Here is a 22,778-nt window from a genome sequence, read left to right as displayed (position 1 = left end):
GGAAAAAGACTCACCATTTTTGTATTAACTTATTGTTAACAAGATAGCTGACAAACAAGGCTCTCTGGGCCGCTTTTGGTAAAGTGAGGAAGTTGTTTTTAAACTCTTCCTTTTGACGTGCAACTGAATTTCAACCCCTCATAAGGAAGGGGGTGACTTTGGGGTTGTAACTCTAATATTGTTAACACCCATTGTGTGCTACATCATTTTAAATGCTTTTTTGAAACTAGAAATATGGCATCAATAAAAATGTTCTATTATACTTCTACCAAAAATGGCGGCTGATTGAAGTTCTAGTTTGTAAAGAAATGATAGGTGAAGTAGTGAAACTTAAATCAACACTTTTTTGAATGAATAACGAAACACATTGAAAAACATGGTTATTTATTTAGTAATCTGTCTGCTACTAACATTCCATTTTAAAAGATGCTTGAAATTACTACCTCCTTCTCTCGTTTGACAGTGTGCCAGTCTGTCATAAATGAAATGAATATAGTAGTATGTAAAATAAAATGTAAATAGTAGCAGACTGATTACTATATAAATAACCAGTTTTTTCAATGTGTTGCGTTATTCATTCAAAATTTTACTCGTAAATGTGGATCTTCTAGAGCTAGAGTAGGCATAGTAAGAGACTTCAGACGGACTTTTTTGCTCGAAATCCCCTCCCCCCTCTCACCCCTCGACCATCCAGCCACCCCTTCCCCCCGCCCGGTTGGTGGGGGGTGTTCTAAAAAAGATTCCCCCTCTCTCTCTCACTCTCACCCTCTCCTTCTCCCGCTCCTTCTCCTTCTCCTTCTCCTTCTCCTTCTCTCCTATCTCTCTCTTATCTTATCTATCTTATCTAATCTAATCTAATCTTATCTATCTTATCTAATCTTATCTTATCTAATCTAATCTAATCTTCCCCTCCCCCAGTGAGGACGAGGGGGATGAAGAAGGAGAGAGTGATCTCTCTCTCTCAGTGAGGGAAAAAATAATTTCCCTGTGAGGGAAAAATTCTCTACTGACAGATTAAAGTGAATCCATTCGCTGTCAAATTAAAGTGAATCCATATTACACTCTATACTGACAAATTGAAGTGAATCCTTATCTTTACATCTATGCTGTCAAATTAAAGTGAATGCATATTTCTACATCTATGCTATACTGACAGATTGAAGTGAATGCTAGATGAGGGAAAAAAATCCCTTTGAGAGGGAAAAATTTCCTTGGTGAGAGATTGAAGTGAATCCTTTTTGCTATACTGTACTAGTGAATCCTTTTTGCTATGTTGACAGATTGAAGTGAATCCTTCACTTTGCAGCTACGCATTACACTGCTTACCAGTCTTTTTGAGATTTTATGTTTTTGGGGTCAATACGACCCCTTTGTACTGTGCTAACCCCATTTTTTCAGTAATTATTTCGGCTACCTGATTTTCTGTAAGGTTATGTTGTTTGGCCTGTATCCAGTTCATATGAAAACTAACCCAGGTATATCTGGACACGATATCATGTGCTATCCTGTGTATGAATAAATCTATGATAATCTATGAATGGAGCCGAACACTGCAGTCTCATGACAGTGCCCTCTTCCGAATTTTTAATTGCCTCAGCTATTTCATCAAGAACGCTTTTCACAACGACTTCCATCTCGTTTTTCTTAATAGAATCTCCAATATCATTTTTAGTTGCATACTTTTCTGCAATTTGATTAATCAGAATAGCAATGGCATCTTTTGTAATGAATTGTTCAATACCGTCCATAATATTAGCTTTTATTGCACTCGCCATTTCAGATAATCGTTTTTCAAACTCTTCCTTTGTTAATGAAGAACTAGTCAATTTCTGCAAAGTAGATTCTAAATATTGCTTATCAATTAGCGATGGCTGTGTTTCATTTACTTTAGTAAAAATTTCTGTACTAAGCTGTTTTAATTTAGTATTGAGATAGTTTCTGTCCAGCACCTCCAAATTCTTAATTTTATCTGATATGGCTTTTAATTTCTCATCTAAATAAGCTTTATCAACTTTATCGTTGTTAATACTCACCAACTGGGATGAAAAGCTGTCTGTTAAAGTTTTCACTTCTCCTAGAGCAGATTCTAAAGTTAGAGTTCTCTCCAATAGCTTTATCAATATTAGCACTAAAATTTTGTAATGTACTTAGAATATGTTCTCTTTCAATTATGCTCACTCCAATATTCTTTGTATTTTCCGAAACGAGTTTGGTTATTTGTGAATCTAAATAAAATTTCACAGCTTCACTGATTCCTTGTTGATTTATCGATTCGATTATCTTCTGCGTTATCGAGTCAATATCACACGTAAGATTAGCAACAACAGCCCCAGCACTAGGTGTATCAATTCGACCAATCGATGCAGAGTCATCGTAACACTAAACAATAGTTTTGCTTCTTTTAGCTCTTCAATTATAGACGCGATCTCAACATCATGTGCAGTGTTGCCAGAAGCTTTTAAGGAATAGAGTAAATTTAATCTTTCCACTAATTCGTCAAAATTATCAAAGTATTGATAAATTCTATCATGAGAATTATTTTTTGCAAATTTCAATAAACCCCATCCCTTCTTTTTACTAATTTTTTTACTGGGAAATAACTCCTGAATCATTTGCGATTTAATTCCCTGATTTTGTTTAACATACCATCTTCGATCTAAATGTATGCCTGTAAGTGTTAAGATTTTTTTATACTTATCCAGATCTCTCTGATTATAAAGATTCGAATTCAGTCTTGAACTGAATAATAACTCAAGTAGACCAGGTGTTAAACGAAATCTCTCATTATTAATATCTATATCACCATCGTCGATATTACTTGCTGATTTCCAATATAATACACGTCATCTTTAGAATTGTATGAAATTCCATAACTAATTGAATTATTCAATTTTTCCGCATGAAACGTTTTTAGATATTGTGACAGCACATCATCGTTTTTACTAGAACCAAGTAAACTGTTTTCAATTTAGTCAAGCTTAAAAGATTGTCTGTTGAACTCTCATAGCTCTTATCATAACTCGAGTGTTCATCACCAATTTCCATACTCTCTTGTTCCTCTTTTACTTCTTCTTTTTTACACCGGAGTGAGAACTAGATTTGGTTTTTCCCATTCAATTATAGGTTCTATCAATGGTGAGAGCGTTTTCCTATTGTATTCCTCCGATTGTTTTTCAAAATTAACTAAGCTTTTATGCTTGTCGCTGATTATTCTCAATTTCTTAATCTTTTCGATTAACTCTCCTTCTTGTTATTTACTATGTTCCTTCCTCTCCTCCTCCTATATGTTTTAGACAACATGACTGTACAAAGAATTAATCTCTACTGAACGGAAAGAATCGTGTCCAGTGAATCCCGATATTTTCCTTCCTTTATATCACATTCTTTCAAAATTGTAACAAAATTATGCGGTTTACGATTCCAAACTGTATGACAAAGTTTACTGAAATCTTTATAAGAATATCTCCTCCAACATGATCTCTGTGAATTAATTTGAGACTCAATAAATCCATCTTAAAAATTATAATCATATTTGCATTGTCTCTAGTGAAATGTTTCTGTGTAGCTCCATAACTCTGAATTAAATATGCTGTGTCAATATTTCGATGACGTCCCATAGTAAAATATTCTCTTATCTGTGGCATTGCTCAGTTGTAAGTCATCAAAAATTACTAAGCTATATTCGGGGATACGGTTCGGATGGGGAATTTGGCTCACATCCTCTTTCATGTGAAATCGATATTTTTCAAACCTGCAAATACCTTCTTGAGAAAAACATATTTTGGTTGATATAAGCTCTTGCTAAATAAGTAAATGTGCTCAAATCTTAAGCCATTTTCAGCAAATACTAAATTAAATAAGAGATTGTTCTTCCTCCAGCACTGGGAGAAATAATTAACATTCTTGCATTATGAGGGAGTAAGTCTCCATTTTTACAAAATGCAGGCTTTTCTTTATCTGTAATTAATTTATCAAAGTTAACAATTGGTATTTGACTCATGATTACAAACGTACAGAACGTGATCTGATAAGCTACTGAAAATTTTTACAAAAGTTAGATCAGTGCCGCTATGAATGAGAGCAATGACCGAGCACACATGCATTAGCATAGAGGGGCGTATCAAGAGATTGGAATGTAGACACCACTCTCCACCTCCTGTCATCATCATCAGACAGAGGATGGATGTATCTACCTTCTCTGTTCCTCACCCTCTTTTCTGCTTATCAGCTATTGAGTGTGCAAAGATTCTTATATTACAAAATGAAACTATGGATTGAAATGAGAACCAATGTTTGATAATAATACTTCTATTATATTTTCAACGGATGTACATCATGATATTTACAATAGATTACAAAAGATTATTTTTCATCTAATAATTGATCTTTACCAAATAACTAGGTGTTGAAAATCCAATCCATTTCACTAACAATCCTTTTTCATCATGTTTTAATATTTTTTCAATCAAATACACTTGTCTCTCTGATTCGTTTGATTGTGTTTTTTTAATTTCTTCTGCATAAAACCGACCACTAATTACTTCACCGTTTAGATCTCTCAGTGAGTAGGTTATAGGTTTAGAAGAAATATAGAGTGAATCACAAAATACTCTGCGCTCCAGTTTATGTTATAAGATTTATCGAAAAATAATGTTTCTTCGAGATTCCCACGATATCACCTAGCTAAATTTTGGTTTTGAATTTTTCAATTTATATCGTCTATTGAATGCAGAATTCAATGACATTAAAACATGAGTACGATTTTTCTTACCAACATCCTTAGGTTTCATTCTATGGATGAATGCATTGTTGCATTATAATCATGAACCAAACTGTCTAGCTCTGATATCCAGTTTTTGGTTCCGCGCTCAGTTAAATATCTATAAATTTTTGCTTTAATTGTTCTATTAAACCTTTCAACTATGGAGGCTTTCTTATCGGTAAAAACATGGTAATGTTTAATACTATATCTATCTAATAACGCTTTAACTTTTGAATTAAAGAATTCTGTTCCCTGATCTGTTTGGAACAGCCTAACTCCCTTTTTTAGAAATAATTGGTTCGAGAGTGTTAAATACAGATTGGCTTGTCTTGTCTTTTAATGGTACACAATATGCAAATTTTGAAAAACAATTGATAACAACTAAGATATATTTAAAACCTTATTAAAATGCGATAAACTTGTCATCTCAATAAGGTCGGCTTGAAGCAGGTCTTTTTCACTTTTCAGTTCATATTTGCGAGTGGCATAGTTCACACGCGGCACGCTATGAAGCTCTAAAGCTAGCTTAGATCTAATAATATTCATGATATTACAACAGACAAATCAAATTAGTGGTGTTGGATGATTGTCATGGAACATACTGAGCAATCAGTTAGAGTGTTGTGGGCACTCTATAATGTCCAAAAGGAGAGTGTCTATCCCATTCTCCGCAATGTATCTCTTATCGTCATAAGGACTCAAACAGATTTTTGCACATTCAACCTGATACTACTATGATTATAGGATCTTAACATACTAAATTTTTCTACATGTTCACTACGTTCAAACAATGATTTCCTATACAAATTAAAATTAAGTTTTCTACATTTAACTGCGGTCTTTACTCCTTTTGCTACACATTATTTACAGGTTCGTCATCATTCTCATTACATACTAAAAAGGAGTAAAGTTTCGATCTTAGGCCTATACATTTTCTGATAGGTTGTGAGGATGTCTCGTCCTTGAACTTTCCTACAACTTTATTTCTCTCCATGGAAAAGCAAGGGTGGCGAGGTGGATAGTTAGAAGTATCGAATAGGCTCAAATTTTCTTTAATCAACTGATACACGTCTTCGACTTTCACGTTTAGAAGAAAACTGTCGGTATTGGTCATACAGAGTTCTACGCAGTGCCAGGGTACGATTTTTTGCAACTTGCAATAAAAAAATCGTACATATGGAATTTACTCAACTCCAGTACGGAAAACCCGGAATAGACAGGCTTGTTCATTTTAAGTTCCAATTTACGAGAGAAAACCGCGATCATGTTTGGACTAATTATTTGCCAGCGTTTGCATAACGGATTTGAAATGTACTTGTCTAATCGTTTTTCGTCTGTAATAATTTTAACATTGATTTGTTTCCGGACTGATTGTATTGTTTTTCCAAAGATCAAATTGCAACAGGCCTTAAAGAAGGATATTTCAAATTTATTTTTCGTGGCCTGTCTATTTCTGATATTGAAGTCGATGTAGGGAGATTGGGAAAAGCTTATTATGCGATGTACTTTCATTAATTTCAAACCGAGCTGAAGGTAGAGTTTTAAAATGAGGTAGTGTACAATGTACTTTTCACGGTGAAAAAGTGTGTTCATGAGTTTTCTGGTTCTAGTTTGACCGTTCTCATTTGTTTGGTAGTTCGACAGCAATTCCCGCGGCGGTGTTAAGTGGAGAGGGGCGAGGGGGAAGCTGGCGTGCTTATCGTGTAAATCTCTCGGGTACCTGAGATCACATTCAATTACGTAACCAGTTCCTGAATTGCTGTCCAAATTCTCAAAATCAAGCTTGGAAATTTCTTCCTCTGTGAGGAATTTGAAATTCCCAAGGGGCAAAGATCTTCTCATAGCTTCCGAGTATAAACTGTTTGCATCGATATAAAGGAGATAATTACTCGGTTTTGAAGGGTCGTATGTTTCGGGTAGATGTTTGTTGTTCGCTTCACAATAACGTTTACCGATAAATGAGACCCCGCCTCTCATTCCCGCTTCAAACATGAGATGCATGTCTGGGTCTGTAATTAATTCCAGTTTGATTTTGGTGTATTTCAACATGCAATTCCAGGTGAAGTGCATGAGAGAAACAAAATGGGTGACATCAAGGCTGTATGAGCTAAAAAGCGTAGACCTCATGGATTCAAAAACTTCCGCTAATAGCATCACATCCAAACATAAATAAAAATCGTGATATTCACCCAGATTTTTCAGTTTGAATGTTGAGAACACTCTTTGTGCATGTTGATATTCTTCGCGAGTCAGAGGTGTATCAGTTAAATCATTATGAAAACATTCGATGGGGGGAAGTGACGTTTCCGCGAATTTTTCGGGACAGCTCATGTACAAGTAAGGATATACTCCTTTTTTCAACAAGAGCTGTCTGTGTTCGCGAGGTGGATCATGAAACACCGAAAATAATTGCTCAAACTTCTTTCCCATGTCTGTACTTTCTACCAAATTACGCACCAATACTTCCAAGGATTCAGACATAAACTTGTAGGAATCTAGAAATTTAATTTTGCCTACTGAAAGTGTCAAAAATCTCTCTGACGTATTCGTGATGCAGGAAATTTTCTTTTTACATTTACCAAGCGATTTCAGAATAAAATGCGAATCAAAACCGGAGAAATTATGAAAAAAACACGAAATGTACTCTGGAGTACGAGCTGTTAAATTGCAAGAAACGTGTGCCGCACACAAGTAATTACCGGTTTCATGCGCGTGGTGACGACATTTAATATCAGTGTCTAAAAACGGTTCAGCACAAAGCCCGCAGTTTACTGAATTTTGAAATTCGCGCTCTCGACTTTCGGATAAAGCTTGCATCGGAATTTCTCGTTTCATATCCTCATACAAAATGTCGCCGAGATCTGTAATTTCCTGAAGAAATTTCTCACAGCCAAGAAAAAAATGCTCATTAAAGTCATCATAGTTCTCAAGGAGACTTAGCCCTATGTTAGAGTAGCTATGTAGATTCATGAGAGTCGAGACAGTCTCACCAACCTGCTTGTCATCCAATACCACTAATTTATACAATAAAACATTTAATACTATGAACCACTTCACATTCCCATCATACCGTGCCGCATGTTCCCTAATTATGTTGAAAACTCGACGTTTCGACCTCTCAAGCACGTTGGTGATGTCGATATCCTCAGGCTCGTCATCGAGGGTGATGCGATGACGCACCACTGCGGAATTGACACCGCGTAGTCTGCGTTCCCTCGGCATGATTCTGAAAAACAAAAGAATAACGATCAGGATGAGATAGAGTACAACAGCATGTTTAGTTGTGAATTGGCATTGGTAGAAGAAGGCTGTGTGTGAAAATGATATCTCAAGATCACCTAATGTTGTATGAAAGATTAAGATTATCATCTTTTGATAAAAGATGGTCGAAATCTTCTCCGCATTTGTGCGCGGAAACATGGCGAAAGAGGGATTTATATTCTCATCTGCACCAGACATTGTGCAATGTGTATTCTGTTCAATTTGTTTGGGAAAATGGGAAGAAAGTGACATACCAGCAATAGAACATGCAAGGTACAGCCCGAACTGTAGAAGGAAAGATAATATAACAATTGAAGAGGAGAATTTCAATAATAATATTCTACAAGAATATGAAGAAAGATATTAACTTTTAATTGTGTAGAAGATTCATCCGTTCAAAGAGAGTATTTTGAAAAGCATCATCTACATTGTGACATTTGTAATCATATCCAATAAAGCAGAGTATTTCGCGAGAAATGGTATTTCTTACATAAAAATCCATTCTATCTGCAATGTGTCTATTGCAAATATATTATCGAAAATCCATTTGAAAAAGTAATGCATTTACCGTTTTGCTTATATGAAGAGTGTGAGAAAGAAGAGCGGGGGTTGGATGTTCCGGATATAGCGTAATTTAAAGATGAGGTAAAATCGCATGCATGCAGTATATTGTAGAAGGTTTTTTAACCTCCGAGGACAAAAACTGTGCTCCAAGGATAAAAACTGTCCTCCGAGGACAAAAACTGTGCTCCGAGGACAAAAACTGTCCTCTGAGGACAAAAACTGTGCTCCGAGGACAAAAACTGTCCTCTGAGGACAAAAATTGTCCTCCGAGGGCAAAAAAATTGTCCTCGAAGGATAAAATTAAAGTAAAAATGAACTTACATGTGTTGATTGATGAAATGACAGCTATCTCCTCAGCTATGCTTCTCTCAGCTCAAATAGCTCCTCGACTGTGGTTGTCTCAGCTCAGGTATCCTCTCAGCTTAGCTATCTCCTCGGCTATGCTTTTCTCAGCTCAGGTAGCTCCTCAACTGTGGTTGTCTCAGCTCAGGTATCGTCTCAGCTTAGCTATCCTCGGCTATGCTTGTCTCATCTCAGGTATGTTTCCCTCACGAGAGCACAACTGCTTATGAGACCGGAAACCGAGTGTGAGGTGAGAAAATGCTGTGAAAAACAATGGAATATTTAATAACTGCAACCAAATATTAGAAATCAATAAGTAAGTGTTATTTCAAAAATATCAGAATGTAACGGATTATACTTACTTACAATCAAATGTCTGCATTGTGCTGCTGGTAAACCTCTGGGAGTTGAGTACAGCACGCTCCAATTGCACACGCCCCCTCGTATGCTCTGTCTCACTCATACAAGCCTGCAACAGACAGAGAAACGACTTGGTATAAAATCAGTTGCCTCAGAGGAAAATCACCATTTACGTTAGAGAAGAGTAAGTGAACTAATCATCATCTACACAATGGATTCATCATCATCTTCTTCTACTGGCAGCAGCAGCGGAAAGCTCGCAGCTCGGCTGCCACCTCCGCTGCCACGGCTGCCGCCTCCGCTGTCTCCGCCGCCTCCTCCTCCGCCTCACCCCTGAAGAGACAGGGAATCTTCGTTCAATGAGAGAGGGGTGAGGAGATCGTGATTCTGGACAGTCCTCTGCCACAATCTACACCGGCTACCTGGGCGCCGCGACGAGCAGTGCTGTCAACTCAACCCAGTAAGCAGCCGGTGAAGAGGAGGCTAGTTTTTGAGAACGAGGGCGTGCTCACTCAATCAAAGGTTAGCTTAAAGAAATATTATTATTATTGTATTAACATGTAATGTGCACAAAATCTTTATAAAATGTGAATTAGTTTTTTTAAAACTAATTTGCAATGGATAAAATCTTTTGTGCACATTACAAATCTATGTTTATTTGAATAAATTGAACTATGAAATTACTGATTCTTATACTGTGAGCGAAGTCAAGACTGAGCTTGACTTCTAATTGTGCTATCAAAACAATCCGAACACAGATAAATTTTCATGATGGTTGCATTGAAATTTGGATAAAAATTCGAAATAAACATGTTTTAGTAATTTTGATAACAAATTCGAATATGTTGCATGAAAGATTATACTGAAACAATTCAATTATCTAGCAATTTGAATTGAGTTCAAGTAATCGGAGAATTTCCGAGTTATTACTTATATATCATTATTATTACTCACTATATCAAATTACTAGTTTGAATAATACATTGTTATTTGAATTATGAAAAATCCAATCACATGCATAAACTGTTATAATATTTTGTGTGAAACAAAATTATTGTTGATAAAAATGAGCATGTAATGAACTGAAATATTGATTCGAATAATAAATGTTATTTGAATTATGAAAAATCCGATCACATGCATAAACTGTTTATAATATTTCGTGTGAAACAAAATTATTGTTGATAAAAATGAGCATGTAATGAACTGAAATATTGATTTGAATAATACATTGTTATTTGAATTATGAAAAATCCGATCACATGCATAAACTATTTATAATATTTTGTGTGAAACAAAATTATTGTTGATAATAATGAGCATGTAATGAACTGAAATATTGATTCGGATAATACATTGTTATTTGAATTATGAAAAATCCGATCACATGCATAAACTGTTTATAATATTTCGTGTGAAACAAAATTATGTTGATAAAAATGAGCATGTAATGAACTGAAATATTGATTTGAATGATACATTGTTATTTGAATTATGAAAAATCTGATCACATGCATAAACTGTTTATAATATTTCGTGTGAAACAAAATTATTGTTGATAAAAATGTGCATGTAATGAACTGAAATATTTTTCGAGTCAATTATCTAGCAATTGAATGAGTTCAAGTAATTGGAGAATTCCGAGTTATTACTTACTTTCAGTTTTGAGTAGTGAATCTGTTGAGCAAGTTCTCTCTCTCTCTCGTATGATTTGATGATGAAAAATCTGAAACAAAGAAGAGTCCAATGAAATATTTTTTCAACAGAAACGTGTGCTGGAAGAGGACAGCTCGATTGTGCCTCTCTTGAGGGAGGAGGAGGAAGTGGAGACAGAGGACAAGGACTTCCTGAGATTATTGAATAGCCGCACCAAGAAGCCATGGACGCCTCTCCGCGAGTTGGAAGAGGGGTTGCCATATTCGATATGTGACGTGAGAGAGGCGTCCAACCAGCACGGGCGGCGAATTGTGCTCAAAATCCGGGTACCCGGACTATGTACAACAGATGTTTATCTTCCAGAAAGATTTAGCTGGATTTTGTGCACAAAAGACATTGAAAATTTTAAATTAAAGTGCAAAACCTTATCTCTGTTTGTAAAGCATGTTAATGCTTTTATGACTGACATAAAAATTGTTAAATGCTAAATTAGCATTTAGCATTTTTTATGTCACTAACCATCTAGCATTAACATGCTTTACATGTTAATATGTATGTGTCAGTAGTGTTCAATAAATAGTTTTTTTGTTATTCTATAAAAATTGTTCTCAATTCTCACCTGTTATACACAGTTCACTAGAAGTAGTAGTAAAACACATACACAATCAGACGTTCAGTCAGCACTATCCACTTTTATTATGAGGAGTGCTGTGAAATGAATGTCTTTTTATAGCTTGTTGTACGCACGCACAAGGGCGAGCGTCAGACACATCAGCCAGTCGCTCACTCAGTCAAGGCCGACTTCAGTCAAAGGTCGGGCATTGCTCCCTCACACCTGTTTTAGCACGCGCTCATGGGCGGAACACTTCCTCCTTTCAAATTGTGTTTGCCTTATCAGATTTGGAAATTCTTTTCAAATCTGAAAAGGTGAATTCCATTTGAAAGGTGAATTCATTTCTAAATTAATAGAAAATTCAATTTTCTTTTAGATTAAGTTAGTGTAATGATTAATTAACTTTAGTTAATGTTCAACCATTGAGTTGAAAGGTAATGAAAAATGGTATGTAGGAGAAAGCAAACTCCAAGGAAACGAGGCAGAGGTATCTTAAGCTCTGCTGCCAGAGTACTTGAGGGGGCGGCAGGTGCTGCTACAGGTATTACTTCAACTATTTTAAATAAATTGATCGATATTACACCTGTGGAGATCCCAATAGCCCCTGGCTACCAGTATTGTGGCCCTGACACCAAACTTGAAAAGCAATTAGCAAGAGGTGACCCGGGAATTAACAAACTTGACCAGGCTTGTGAGGCACACGATATAGCATATTCACAGAATAGTGATAATGCAAATCGATTGAAAGCTGACAGAGCACTAGCGAACGCGGCATGGGAGATTTTTAAAAATCTGAAAACTCCTCTTGCAGAGAGAGGACTCAGCTACCTAGTTACAAACGTGATGAAAGCTAAAAATTACTTTGGTGGTTCTTCCAGAAAGAAGAAGAAGAAGAAGAATGAGGGGAAAAGTTATAGTAATGATATTAGGCGCAAAGCTATAGCTCAGTTGAAAAAGCATATTGCAGGAAAAGGGTATTTTTTGAAGCCTTTTCCTAGTATTAGTGGGGCCAGAATTTTTATTCCACCCCCACCCCCATCATCATATGGAGTGAGTTTATTCCCCCAAGTTAAGAAACAAAGAACAACAACAAAGAAGAGTAGGAAGAAGTAAAAGACATGAATATTGAAGGAGAATTGAGTAATTATGATTTGATTGGTCGAAATTATTACAGATTCAGCTAAGAGGTATATATATGCTAGATGCATTACCCAAAAAAATTCTAAAAAACGAGAATGATTGTGAATTTAGCAAGGGAAAGCGAGGATAGGACACATTGGGTAGCATATAAGAAAGTTGGCTCTAATGTTTGGTATTTTGATCCAATTGGAAATTTACAACTGCCATACGAATTGGACAAATATTGGAAAAAAGAAAATGGAGTAAATATATTTTATAATGTAGAGCACATGCAACCATTAAATAGCGATTTTTGTGGTCATCTCACATTATTGTTTCTTGCAAATCAGTTGTAATTAAGTGTTTGTGCTGAACGCACACACACACACAAGATGGTTGTTATTACATTAAGATCTAACACAAGTAACCTCTATGAACATTTACAAGAAATTATAGAATTGGATAAAAATTGTGAATGGGAAATTGGATTGATTAATTTTTGTAGTTACAATAGTATTGCAAACATTAACAAAGGAACAAATTCCAGCTTCAAATATGGCAATAGATTAATCGAGTTGGATACGGGTGCATATGAAGTTGAGGATATTATAATTCTTTAAAGAATAATTGAATATTGATGAGAAGAAGAATAAACTTATTATATGTGCAAACGCAAATACTATGAAGATTGGAATCATTCTGATAACCATTGATTTAACACATTCTGATTCGATTGCTAAGATACTTGGTTCTGATAATGTTGTTTTGCAGCCAAATAAATGGCATTATTCTCAGCATTTTGTTAACATAACAAATGTTGACAGTATTGTACTCGAGTGTAATTTAGCATGTGGTAGTTACTATGATGGAAAACAAAAACATATAATCTACGAATTTTACCAAAGGTTCCTAGCAGCTATTTAATAAACGAAGTACCCTCTCCAATTATTTATGTATCTTTGAATACGCATCGAATTCAAACTATTAATGTAAAGGTAACGGACCAGAACGGATCGTTTATTGATTTCCGTGGAGATACAATTACAATTAACTTAGGTTCACATACATGAAAAGTAATGGGTTTCTTGTTTTCAATCCACGTTCAAATAATGTGTACACATGATGTCATTAGAGACGAACGTGAGAGCGTCAACACCAAAAACAAACGTGCTTTGTCGGCTAAAAGCGTGAGATATTAGAAAGTTGGGTTTTATAGTTGATTGGCGTCATGTACGGCGCAGCAATTAGTGAAATTCTGGATGTGGAGACAGACCTTCAGTTTTATACCGATATTACTAAATTCTAATTTCACTCATACAGTATATTCGGGTCAAGAAATAAAAAACTCTGACGAGGCACGTATTGGTATAAATTCTTTAGATGTCTATTCTTCACCTTGTAAATCATTCATATTTATTGAGGGAACAGTTAACTGTACAAAACCAGGAACAGACCCAGCCGATGCACCAGTTGCAGCAGACTATAAATTAAGCAGTAACGTAATCGGCAACCTTTTTGATGAAATATGATATGAATTAGCAGGTCAGCAAATTTCTAAATCAAGATTGATTGGATTAACATCCACAATTAAAGCTATTCTAGTGAAGAATACGCTCGATAAAAACACATATCACTTGGCTGGTTTTGACAGAGCAGGATATGAGCTAACGGATAATAAATTCACTTTCTGTGTACCACTCAAATTGATCCTCCCGTTTTTTGAAGATTTTCAAAGAATAATTTTAAATTTGAAACAGGAACTCGTCTTATTGAGGTCACCAACAGATCTAAATTGTGTTGAGTCGGCAAGTGGAACAAACGTTAGTGTGAAAATTACAAAACTGAAATGGAGAATGCCCTACATAACTTTAGAAGATCATGTAAGACTGAAATTTTTGAGACTGCTCAATGCTGACACTCCACTGAAATTAGGTTTCCGACCTGGGAAATTTGTGAATTACCAAATTTGCAAAATTCACTTAACCATTCTTGGGCAGTTCGCACCACATTGAGTTTTGATAGTCCAAAATACGTTATAATTGCATTTCAAACTGATCGTAAGAATGAAATTAAAAAATCAATATCTAATTTCGATAGCTGCGGTATTTACAATGTTAAAGTATATTTGAACAGCGAGTATTATCCATATGAAAATCTGCTAGGTAAAAAGGAGGTATTATACCGCATGTTCCTGGATTTCACGCCCTCGTATTATAATCATTCAATCAATAGCGAACTCGGAACAGAAATTGACTTTAAAACGTTTTGTGAATCAACACCGCTGATTGTTGTAGATTGTTCACACCAAGCAAGTCATTTGAAATCATCAATAGATGTTCGTATTGAAATGGAATTTAATAGTGCAGTACCTGCAAATACTTCTGCCTATTGCGTTTTAATTAGCGATGTGTGATGGAGTACACACCTCTGACGAGCATGGTGAAAGAAGTTCAGTAATTTGCCCACCGGCTATATAAGGTGTGCACTCTGACAAATTTGGTTCATTATCAGTTTCACCTTTGAACAGACCATGTCCTATTCTTTGTGTTCTGATATTTTGGACAAGCCACAAACTCGCTCTATTGGTATTCAGTGCGATATTGATTCTGATAGTTTCTATTATGATGCAAGGTGCAGTACACCGAAGCCACTGCAGGTGGAGGAGGAGAAACGAGAAGAGGAGGGGAGGGAGAAAGACGAAGGATTCAATGAGCCCACCGAAGATAAAGAAGTGGACAGGAAGCGAGTGCAAAAATTGCTACAGTTGATCTTCACTGGTTTAAACAAGATTGTAATCAAATTATTGTGAAAGAACTTGCCATAATTGATCAGTTTAATAATAATATTGTATTCCATTTCAAATCACCATTCGCAAAGACAGAATTGAGTGCAAAATTGTATAACAATGTAACATGGTTAGAACGTCACTATCATAAAATAAAATGGGAAGATGGAGATTTAGAATACAGTGACTCATTAATACGTGATTACCTTGTAGGTTATGAGAAAATTTTCACAAAAGGAACTGAGAAAGCAAAGTTTTTAAGAAGATTACATACTAACGTTCAATGTATACCTGAGGATTTTCCAAAACCCGATTTCAGCTTTTTCACTAGTTCATGGTGTTATGCTGTGTGTAACATTCATAAAAATGGACCAGATGGGCAGTGTTCTTTGTTCTCTGTGCAACATTATAATTCTTTGTTGTTTAAAATATGTATCAACAAATAATTTCTTGTGCGAAAACAATCAAATGCAAAGTATGAAAATGGCGCCGATGTACACGAATTCACAGAAAAGAAACTTTGCTCGTTATGGATTCTTCCACAACGGAAAAGAGATTCAGTGTGTTTATTGCATGCATGCATTGAGACTGCATAAAGCATGTACATGTTGTCCTCCCGTCAATTAATGAAGAAAGGCCGCTTAATTACTCTATATAGTACCTGCCTACACATAGTTTTCTTCATTCGCTCAACAACATGGATCCAACAAAGTGGTTAGCTGCCGACAACGAGTTGGAAGTGAGGTTAAAAAACTGTATCGACTGGTATGATGAATGCGAAATTGCTATTGAGAAATCATCTCGTGAAAATTATAGTTTGGCGAAACAATTGAAAGACATTTTTCTAAGCACGGTTAATTAAAATGACATAAGACTATCTATGTTATTATCATCCTCATAATTTGTCTATAGATAAGCTAATTAGAATTGAAGATGAAGTTATGTATTGTTGTAGTGAAATGTGTAAATAACTTTTTCTATGTTGAAAACAAATTTTTCATTCAGATATTTCTTTGTGCATTTGGTTTAGTTTCAGTCTAGACTTGATTGAGCAAGCACATATCGAAAAAGTTACGCCCACCTCATTTTGCTGTTAGCATGCGAGCTGCAATTAATTTTTTTAGAAGCGAGATACGCTCACCTCATTTTGCTGTTAGCAGCGAGCTGCAATTAATTTTTTTTTAGAAGCGAGATACGCCCCCCTCACAGACATCTGTTACAGCTAAGTGCACCTCCTGCCTTATCAATTATAGTTCATAGCAATCAAGGACATGCAGTGTTTTAGCTTTGCAAAATTCAAAAAATTAACTCGCCTCTTGATGTCAATTTCATTTAATGAATTTGATTCAATTGCAAAGAATATTAAATTTCAACAGGATTCCAAGATGTTGATTTACCGTTAACAAAAACAGAAAATGTACACTTTCCGATTTTATCTGAGATTTTCGAATTGCTCGATATTCTAGACAGCGGCCATCTACATTATTGTAGTGCAAATGATTTGTCAACTATGTTACAAATTCCGACGAACTTTGGAAATGCTTGTATGACATTTCAGATAAAAAATGTAAAAGAACAACTTAGATCATTGACCTCTCTCTGTTGAGATATGTCAGACATCAATAGAGCTTGATTTCCCCAAGTGAAATAGGTCTAAGGATATCTATACCTATTTTTGGATATGCTAGCTCATTCTAAATTTACTATAGATATTCTTGGAGAAACACTTAAACAATAACGCCTGCGGTTTGTACAACACATGAAATTCAATATAAATTGATTGAGTTTTCTTAACTGTCAGGTTGAAAGCAAACCATTATTATTAAGCATTAGATATAGAATATGCATTCACTTTAATTTGACAGCATAGATGTAGAAATATGGATTCACTTTAATCTGGCAGTAGAGTATGCTCGATCAAAGGAGAGTTTAGAAAGGTGTTGTTTGAATTCTCCTTCTCTAGCCTTTCGTAACGCAAAGATCGCTGGGCAGAGAGAAGCATATGGTTTCACTTTAATCTGACAGTATAGGAACGGTCAATCAAAATGGAACTTAGTTAGTCGTTGTCTGTATTCTTGCTTCACTTGCCTTTTGTAATAGAGAATAGCAAAAAAGGAATTTAGAAGGAAGGGTGCCAGTAAGAGATGGAGTGAGTAAAAGAAGGAGAGAGCAGATGTGCCATCTGGCTAGAGTTGTTCAATCTCCGTCTGCTACTTGTGAGAAGCGAGGGGCGTATCCTGCTCTCTCTAAAACCTTGAGCCGAGCGCTACCCATTAAGTGTTTGTCATCACCATTATGATAAGGAAAGCTAATACCATCAACATTAAGTTAATACCATCAACATGTTGATAAGGAAAGTTTGTGTAGCACGCGATGTACTTTCATTAAGCACGCACACTTGTCACTTGGATCTAATTGCTCAAGCTAATAAGATCAAAAATGAGTGAGAATTTTGATTGTACAAGTTTCAATGAATTCTCAATTGAATTCTCAATTCCACCTAGTCAGGTGGAAAGCAAACCATTATTATTATTATTATTATTAAGCATTGGATGTAGAAATATGCATTCACTTTAATTTGACAGTATAGATGTAGAAATATGGATTCACTTATTTGACAGCGGATGGATTCACTTTAATCTGTCAGTAGAGAATTTTTCCCTCAAAGGGAAATTATTTTTTCCCTCACAGGGAAATTATTTTTTCCCTCACTGAGAGAGAGAGAGAGAGATCACTCTCTCCTTCTTCATCCCCCTCATCATCACTGGGGGAGGGGAAGATTAGATTGGATTAGATAAGATTAAATAAGATTAGATAAGATAAGAGAGAGAGAATGAAGGAGAAGGAGAGGGTGTGAGAGAGAGAGAGAGGGGGGAAATCTATTTTTAGAACACCCCCCACCCTCCGGGCGGTGGGAAGGGGAGGCGGGATGGACGAGGGGGGAGAGGGGGGAGGGGATTTCGAGCAAAAAAGTCCGTCTGAAGTCTCTTACTATGCCTACTAGCTAGATTAACACTAATTCCACTTCTGTATTGAATTGCAACTAGCATTTCGCTTCTGGATAATCAGTGTGATTTTGACTTATTGAAAATATTGTTCTCAATAAATATCCTAATTTAGTATGGCTGATAATTTATGTCTCTTCCGATGATAAAATTAGTTCCAAAACGTTCCTTGAACGTTGTGTGTTGTTGTAAGATACAGAATGACCCAAAAAGGATGGTCGGTTTTTAAATTACTATAACTTGAATAGTTTCCAACATACATTTAGTTTTCTATATTTCTGTGTTTGCTCAATTGTCAATTTTCAGAAAACGTCTTAATCAACATACGTGATACTGTAAAGGAAGAGCGGCAAACAAAGGCCAAAAGATAATCACGCCACCTAATGGAACGTCGACGACTTTGAAGCAATTTGTTAATTATGACGTTTCTGAAATTAGACAATTGAACAAGCTCATAATATATAGAAATAAAATGTATGTTGGGAATTATTCAAGTTATAGTCACTTAAAAGCCGACCATTCTTTTTGGGTCATTCTGTAATAACCTAAATCTCTTGAATGTATAACCTACATTTGATAAAATCTAATATTGGGACACTCTGTTTGTGAAGTAGTGTAATGGTGATCTTTTTCAACAATTTGATTATTTTGCCTCTAAAATAAGTGTTTTTTTAGAATTATATCGTAAAATTGTAATTGAGTCTATTTTTTAATATTTATGAATCAAACAGCATTATTATTATAATTATTGAATTCATGTCATTTTTTCCGTTTTCTCACTTAAGTACTCTATTGTTATTATTAAAATCTACTTTTGGCGTCCACTAGACCTGGTAGCGCGGCTACTGAAAATCGGTTTATTATCCCTGTGAGGAGGGATTCGGACGGGGCGTTGCTAATTATATCCTGCCAAGAGATGAAACTGCCAACAACAAGGGTGGAATCATATTTTTTTAATGGTCACAATTCATCAACTTCGTTAATTCACTCATACATACAGCTGAATGGAATGAACGGACTGGAATAATTGGAGTGATTTGAAAATAAAAAATATTAGGGCCAGTTCTGAGCTAGGATTTAGCTAAGTTCTAGAATTTAAACAACTGGAGTCAGAAAATCGGCTTTCCGAAACGGGGCGGCGTTAGTCCACGTTTAAATTAAATTTTGAAAAACTATAAAATTGAACACAAAATAAAATAAAGAGAAAATAGTGTAAAGTTTCAGCTACCTATTTTGAATGATTAGAAATGTATCATTTCGTCAAGGCAATAAACGTCTCCAATAATTATAGAAATGAGAAATTGAGATTACCATAAAAACTACGAATACGCCCTTTTTCGGAAAGCCAATTTTCTGGCTCCAGCTGTTTAAAGTCTAGAACTTAGCTAAATCTCGAGCTCGAAAATGAGCCCTTAAATTTACTTGACGAACAAGGGATAATGTGGCAGCACATTTACCAGAGACGGCACTCTTATTTTAAGGGACGGTGTTTTTTGTCTTATAAGACAAATGGAAAAAATTGAACCAAGCCTATTTTGTAATTTCAACTCTTTCCAACTTACTCGACAGAAACATATTATTGACCGTTTATTATGCATATGTTTACTCCCACTTGAGCTACGGCACAATATTTTGGGGAAATTCTGTAGACAACCATGCAGAAAAAGATATTGAGAGTCATCTGTAGTCTGAGATCGAGGGACCCATGTAAAGCACTTTTCAAAGAACTTAAAATACTCACACTTCCTTCCATTTACATTTACCAGCTAGTAGTTTTGTTAAAGTAAATATCAGTAAGTTCCAATTTTGTACAGATGATCATGAATATAATACTCGAAATAGAAATATAATTGCATTTCCAATCCATAGAAATGTAGCTTTTGAAAAAACTCCATTTCATTCAGGAATGAAACTCTATAATAGGTTGCAACAAACATTCGAAACATTGAATCAGTCATTCTATTCAAACAGACAGTCAAAAAAATGTTATTAGAGAAAAGCCCATACGCAATCACAGAATTTTATTAACAAAGAAAATTGATTTTTTATAATATATAATATATCATTACCTTCCTTAATGATACTTGACACTTCCTGATAAATTTTTTTTTTTGATTGTATGTATTATAGTATTAGTATTAGTACTGACAATTTACCTGTCAAATGGGATTATTCCCAAAATTGATGTAATGTAATGATTATTAAATAAAATAATAATAAATAATATATTGCAATAATATTTTTTATAGAAGTTGTCGTTATAAAAAACTGAAATATAATTTTTAAAAATAAATAAGGAGCGCAAATGATTTATACGTTATTAAGAATCAAAATTTATATGATAGTCTTTTTTTTCTATTTTTGTGGAAGTTTTTACTGAACGTGTTCCTCGAAAGAGCGGTACAGTATGTGGAATAATGATGATGTGGACATGGAAAGGATATAATATATCAATATTTTTGATGGATATGATATAATATTTTCCAAGGTGGGTTCGATTATTAAGCAGAGCCAGTTCAAGTGCGGTCATTGGTTAAAGGAGTACGGTAGCAGCCTTGAATCTTTCATCGTTTTGAGCGATAAGATACAATATCTTGTGCAATAACTGCATTCTATATTGTAGGCCCATACAGGTAGGCTATAATTATAATTAGGTGCATAATATTTTTTTAAATAGAAATCTAAAAAAGCATAGTTAATTATTTGATACTTGACACAAGAAAGTAGCTATGCTCCGGGAGGGTATGGAATGCCTCCCATGGGGAAGGGAGTATACTGTAGCTATGCTCCGGGAGGGTATGGAATGCCTCCCATGGGGAAGGGAGATACTGTAGTCTTCCCCCGGAAAATTTCTCTTTAATAAAATTGGCCCTTTATATCATTTTTGATTACTATTCAAACGAATTTTTTCCTGTGTCATGTTTAAATAAAAATCATCAGCATTAGGTCAATAGTATTTTATATCATGATGACGATTCATTTTCATGTTCAGTTTTAGTTGAAAGACAGCAAACATAACTACAGGATTAGAAGGATTAAATTCTCTTAAATGTATTTGAAGAGCTCTATTCCAAACGGGCCCAAGTCACAAAAGGTTTTTCTCAGGAATCGATTTTTTGATAGTCATCACTTAAATGTTGGAAATTTTTTATAATCCAATGTATAAAGTGTGTATTTGATTCCATACAATAATTTTGCATATTTTGAAGTAATTCCTGTGTAATAGGTTAATTTCCTTGCTTTTTTTCCAAAATGTCACTAAGTCCATGGACTTTGTGACATTTTGGAAAGAAACTTGGAGTTGGACCTTCTTCATGTCACTAATATGATAAGGTTCTTTCCAGTGCTGTATTTGCTGAGTTGATATATCTTGCCAATTTTTTTGAATAATTTTTCTTGATCACTTGATGCTCTTGGTAATCCCCATGTATGTATTCTGACTTTCACTGTTCTCTCCCTTGAAACGCGCTGATCTCGAAGTAAAAATGGTAGTTAGGCTTCATTCTGTAGACAGACAGAAAAAGATGCTCCTGCTGCATGCGCAAAGGACTAAGGTTGGATGGAAAGGAACAGCAATGGACTTAGATACATTTGGAAAAAAGCGTGATATTGTGATATTATTTTGTAGTGACTAGGAGAGTTTGGAGTAGTTAGTATGCTAGGAATGAAGGTCTATGTATAAGGTTCAATATCAGCTGATATCTCAATTTCTACAAAATGGGCTTAGGCCCGTTTGGAATCGAGCTCTTCATTTACTGGATAAAATTAAACTGCTGATTATAAATCTAGCCCTGCTTGCAGTAAATATTCATGAAAAAAAAATCCTCATAATATTACTGAAAACGGAATGAAATAAAAATCTCATTGCAAGTAAGTAGTTACCTATATAGCTTTCAAAGTGTTTCATCAATTTACCAGGACATGAATCGACTATTTTTCTCCGCCATTTCAATTAATTAAGTTACTGTAATTGAAAAATTAATCAATATTAAATCAAACATTTCAATAAATTACTTAAGAATTTCAGTCATTCTATCAATTTGATGGCCATATAAGGAGAAGTGAATATATATGATAACTTTGTTTCCATATTGAAATCATTATTTTTGAAATGTAATGTTATTTATTTACTTGCTTAGATCTTTCTAATTTTTCAATTCAACAATATCTGGATAAATAAGGAAGATATAATTTATCTAGGAATTAGTCCACCATCATTCAATTTTATTTGATGAAGTAGGCTAAGTTTTGTAGCTTGATGAAAAATAATAATGGAACCTGGATTGAAAAACTAAATCTCAATAATTATCA

At 35.0% G+C, this 22,778-nt stretch overlaps 1 protein-coding gene across 1 annotated transcript in view; it reads left to right on the top strand.

Moving 5' to 3' along the window:
- Nucleotides 1-9,106: 9,106 nt before the first annotated feature.
- The window catches only part of LOC120355148 (golgin subfamily A member 6-like protein 22), an 81,083-nt gene continuing 67,411 nt past the window's right edge, over nt 9,107-22,778 (top strand). The window contains exons 1-2 of the mRNA XM_039443469.1: nt 9,107-9,124; nt 11,056-11,271. Of these exons, the coding sequence (XP_039299403.1) occupies nt 9,107-9,124; nt 11,056-11,271 (234 nt within the window). The remainder of the gene's footprint in view (nt 9,125-11,055; nt 11,272-22,778) is intronic.

This window comes from Nilaparvata lugens, chromosome Y, assembly GCF_014356525.2.
Source record: "Nilaparvata lugens isolate BPH chromosome Y, ASM1435652v1, whole genome shotgun sequence".
NCBI lineage: Eukaryota > Metazoa > Arthropoda > Insecta > Hemiptera > Delphacidae > Nilaparvata > Nilaparvata lugens.
Note: the sequence above shows the minus strand (reverse complement) of the source record. Positions and strands in the feature narration are given on the sequence as shown.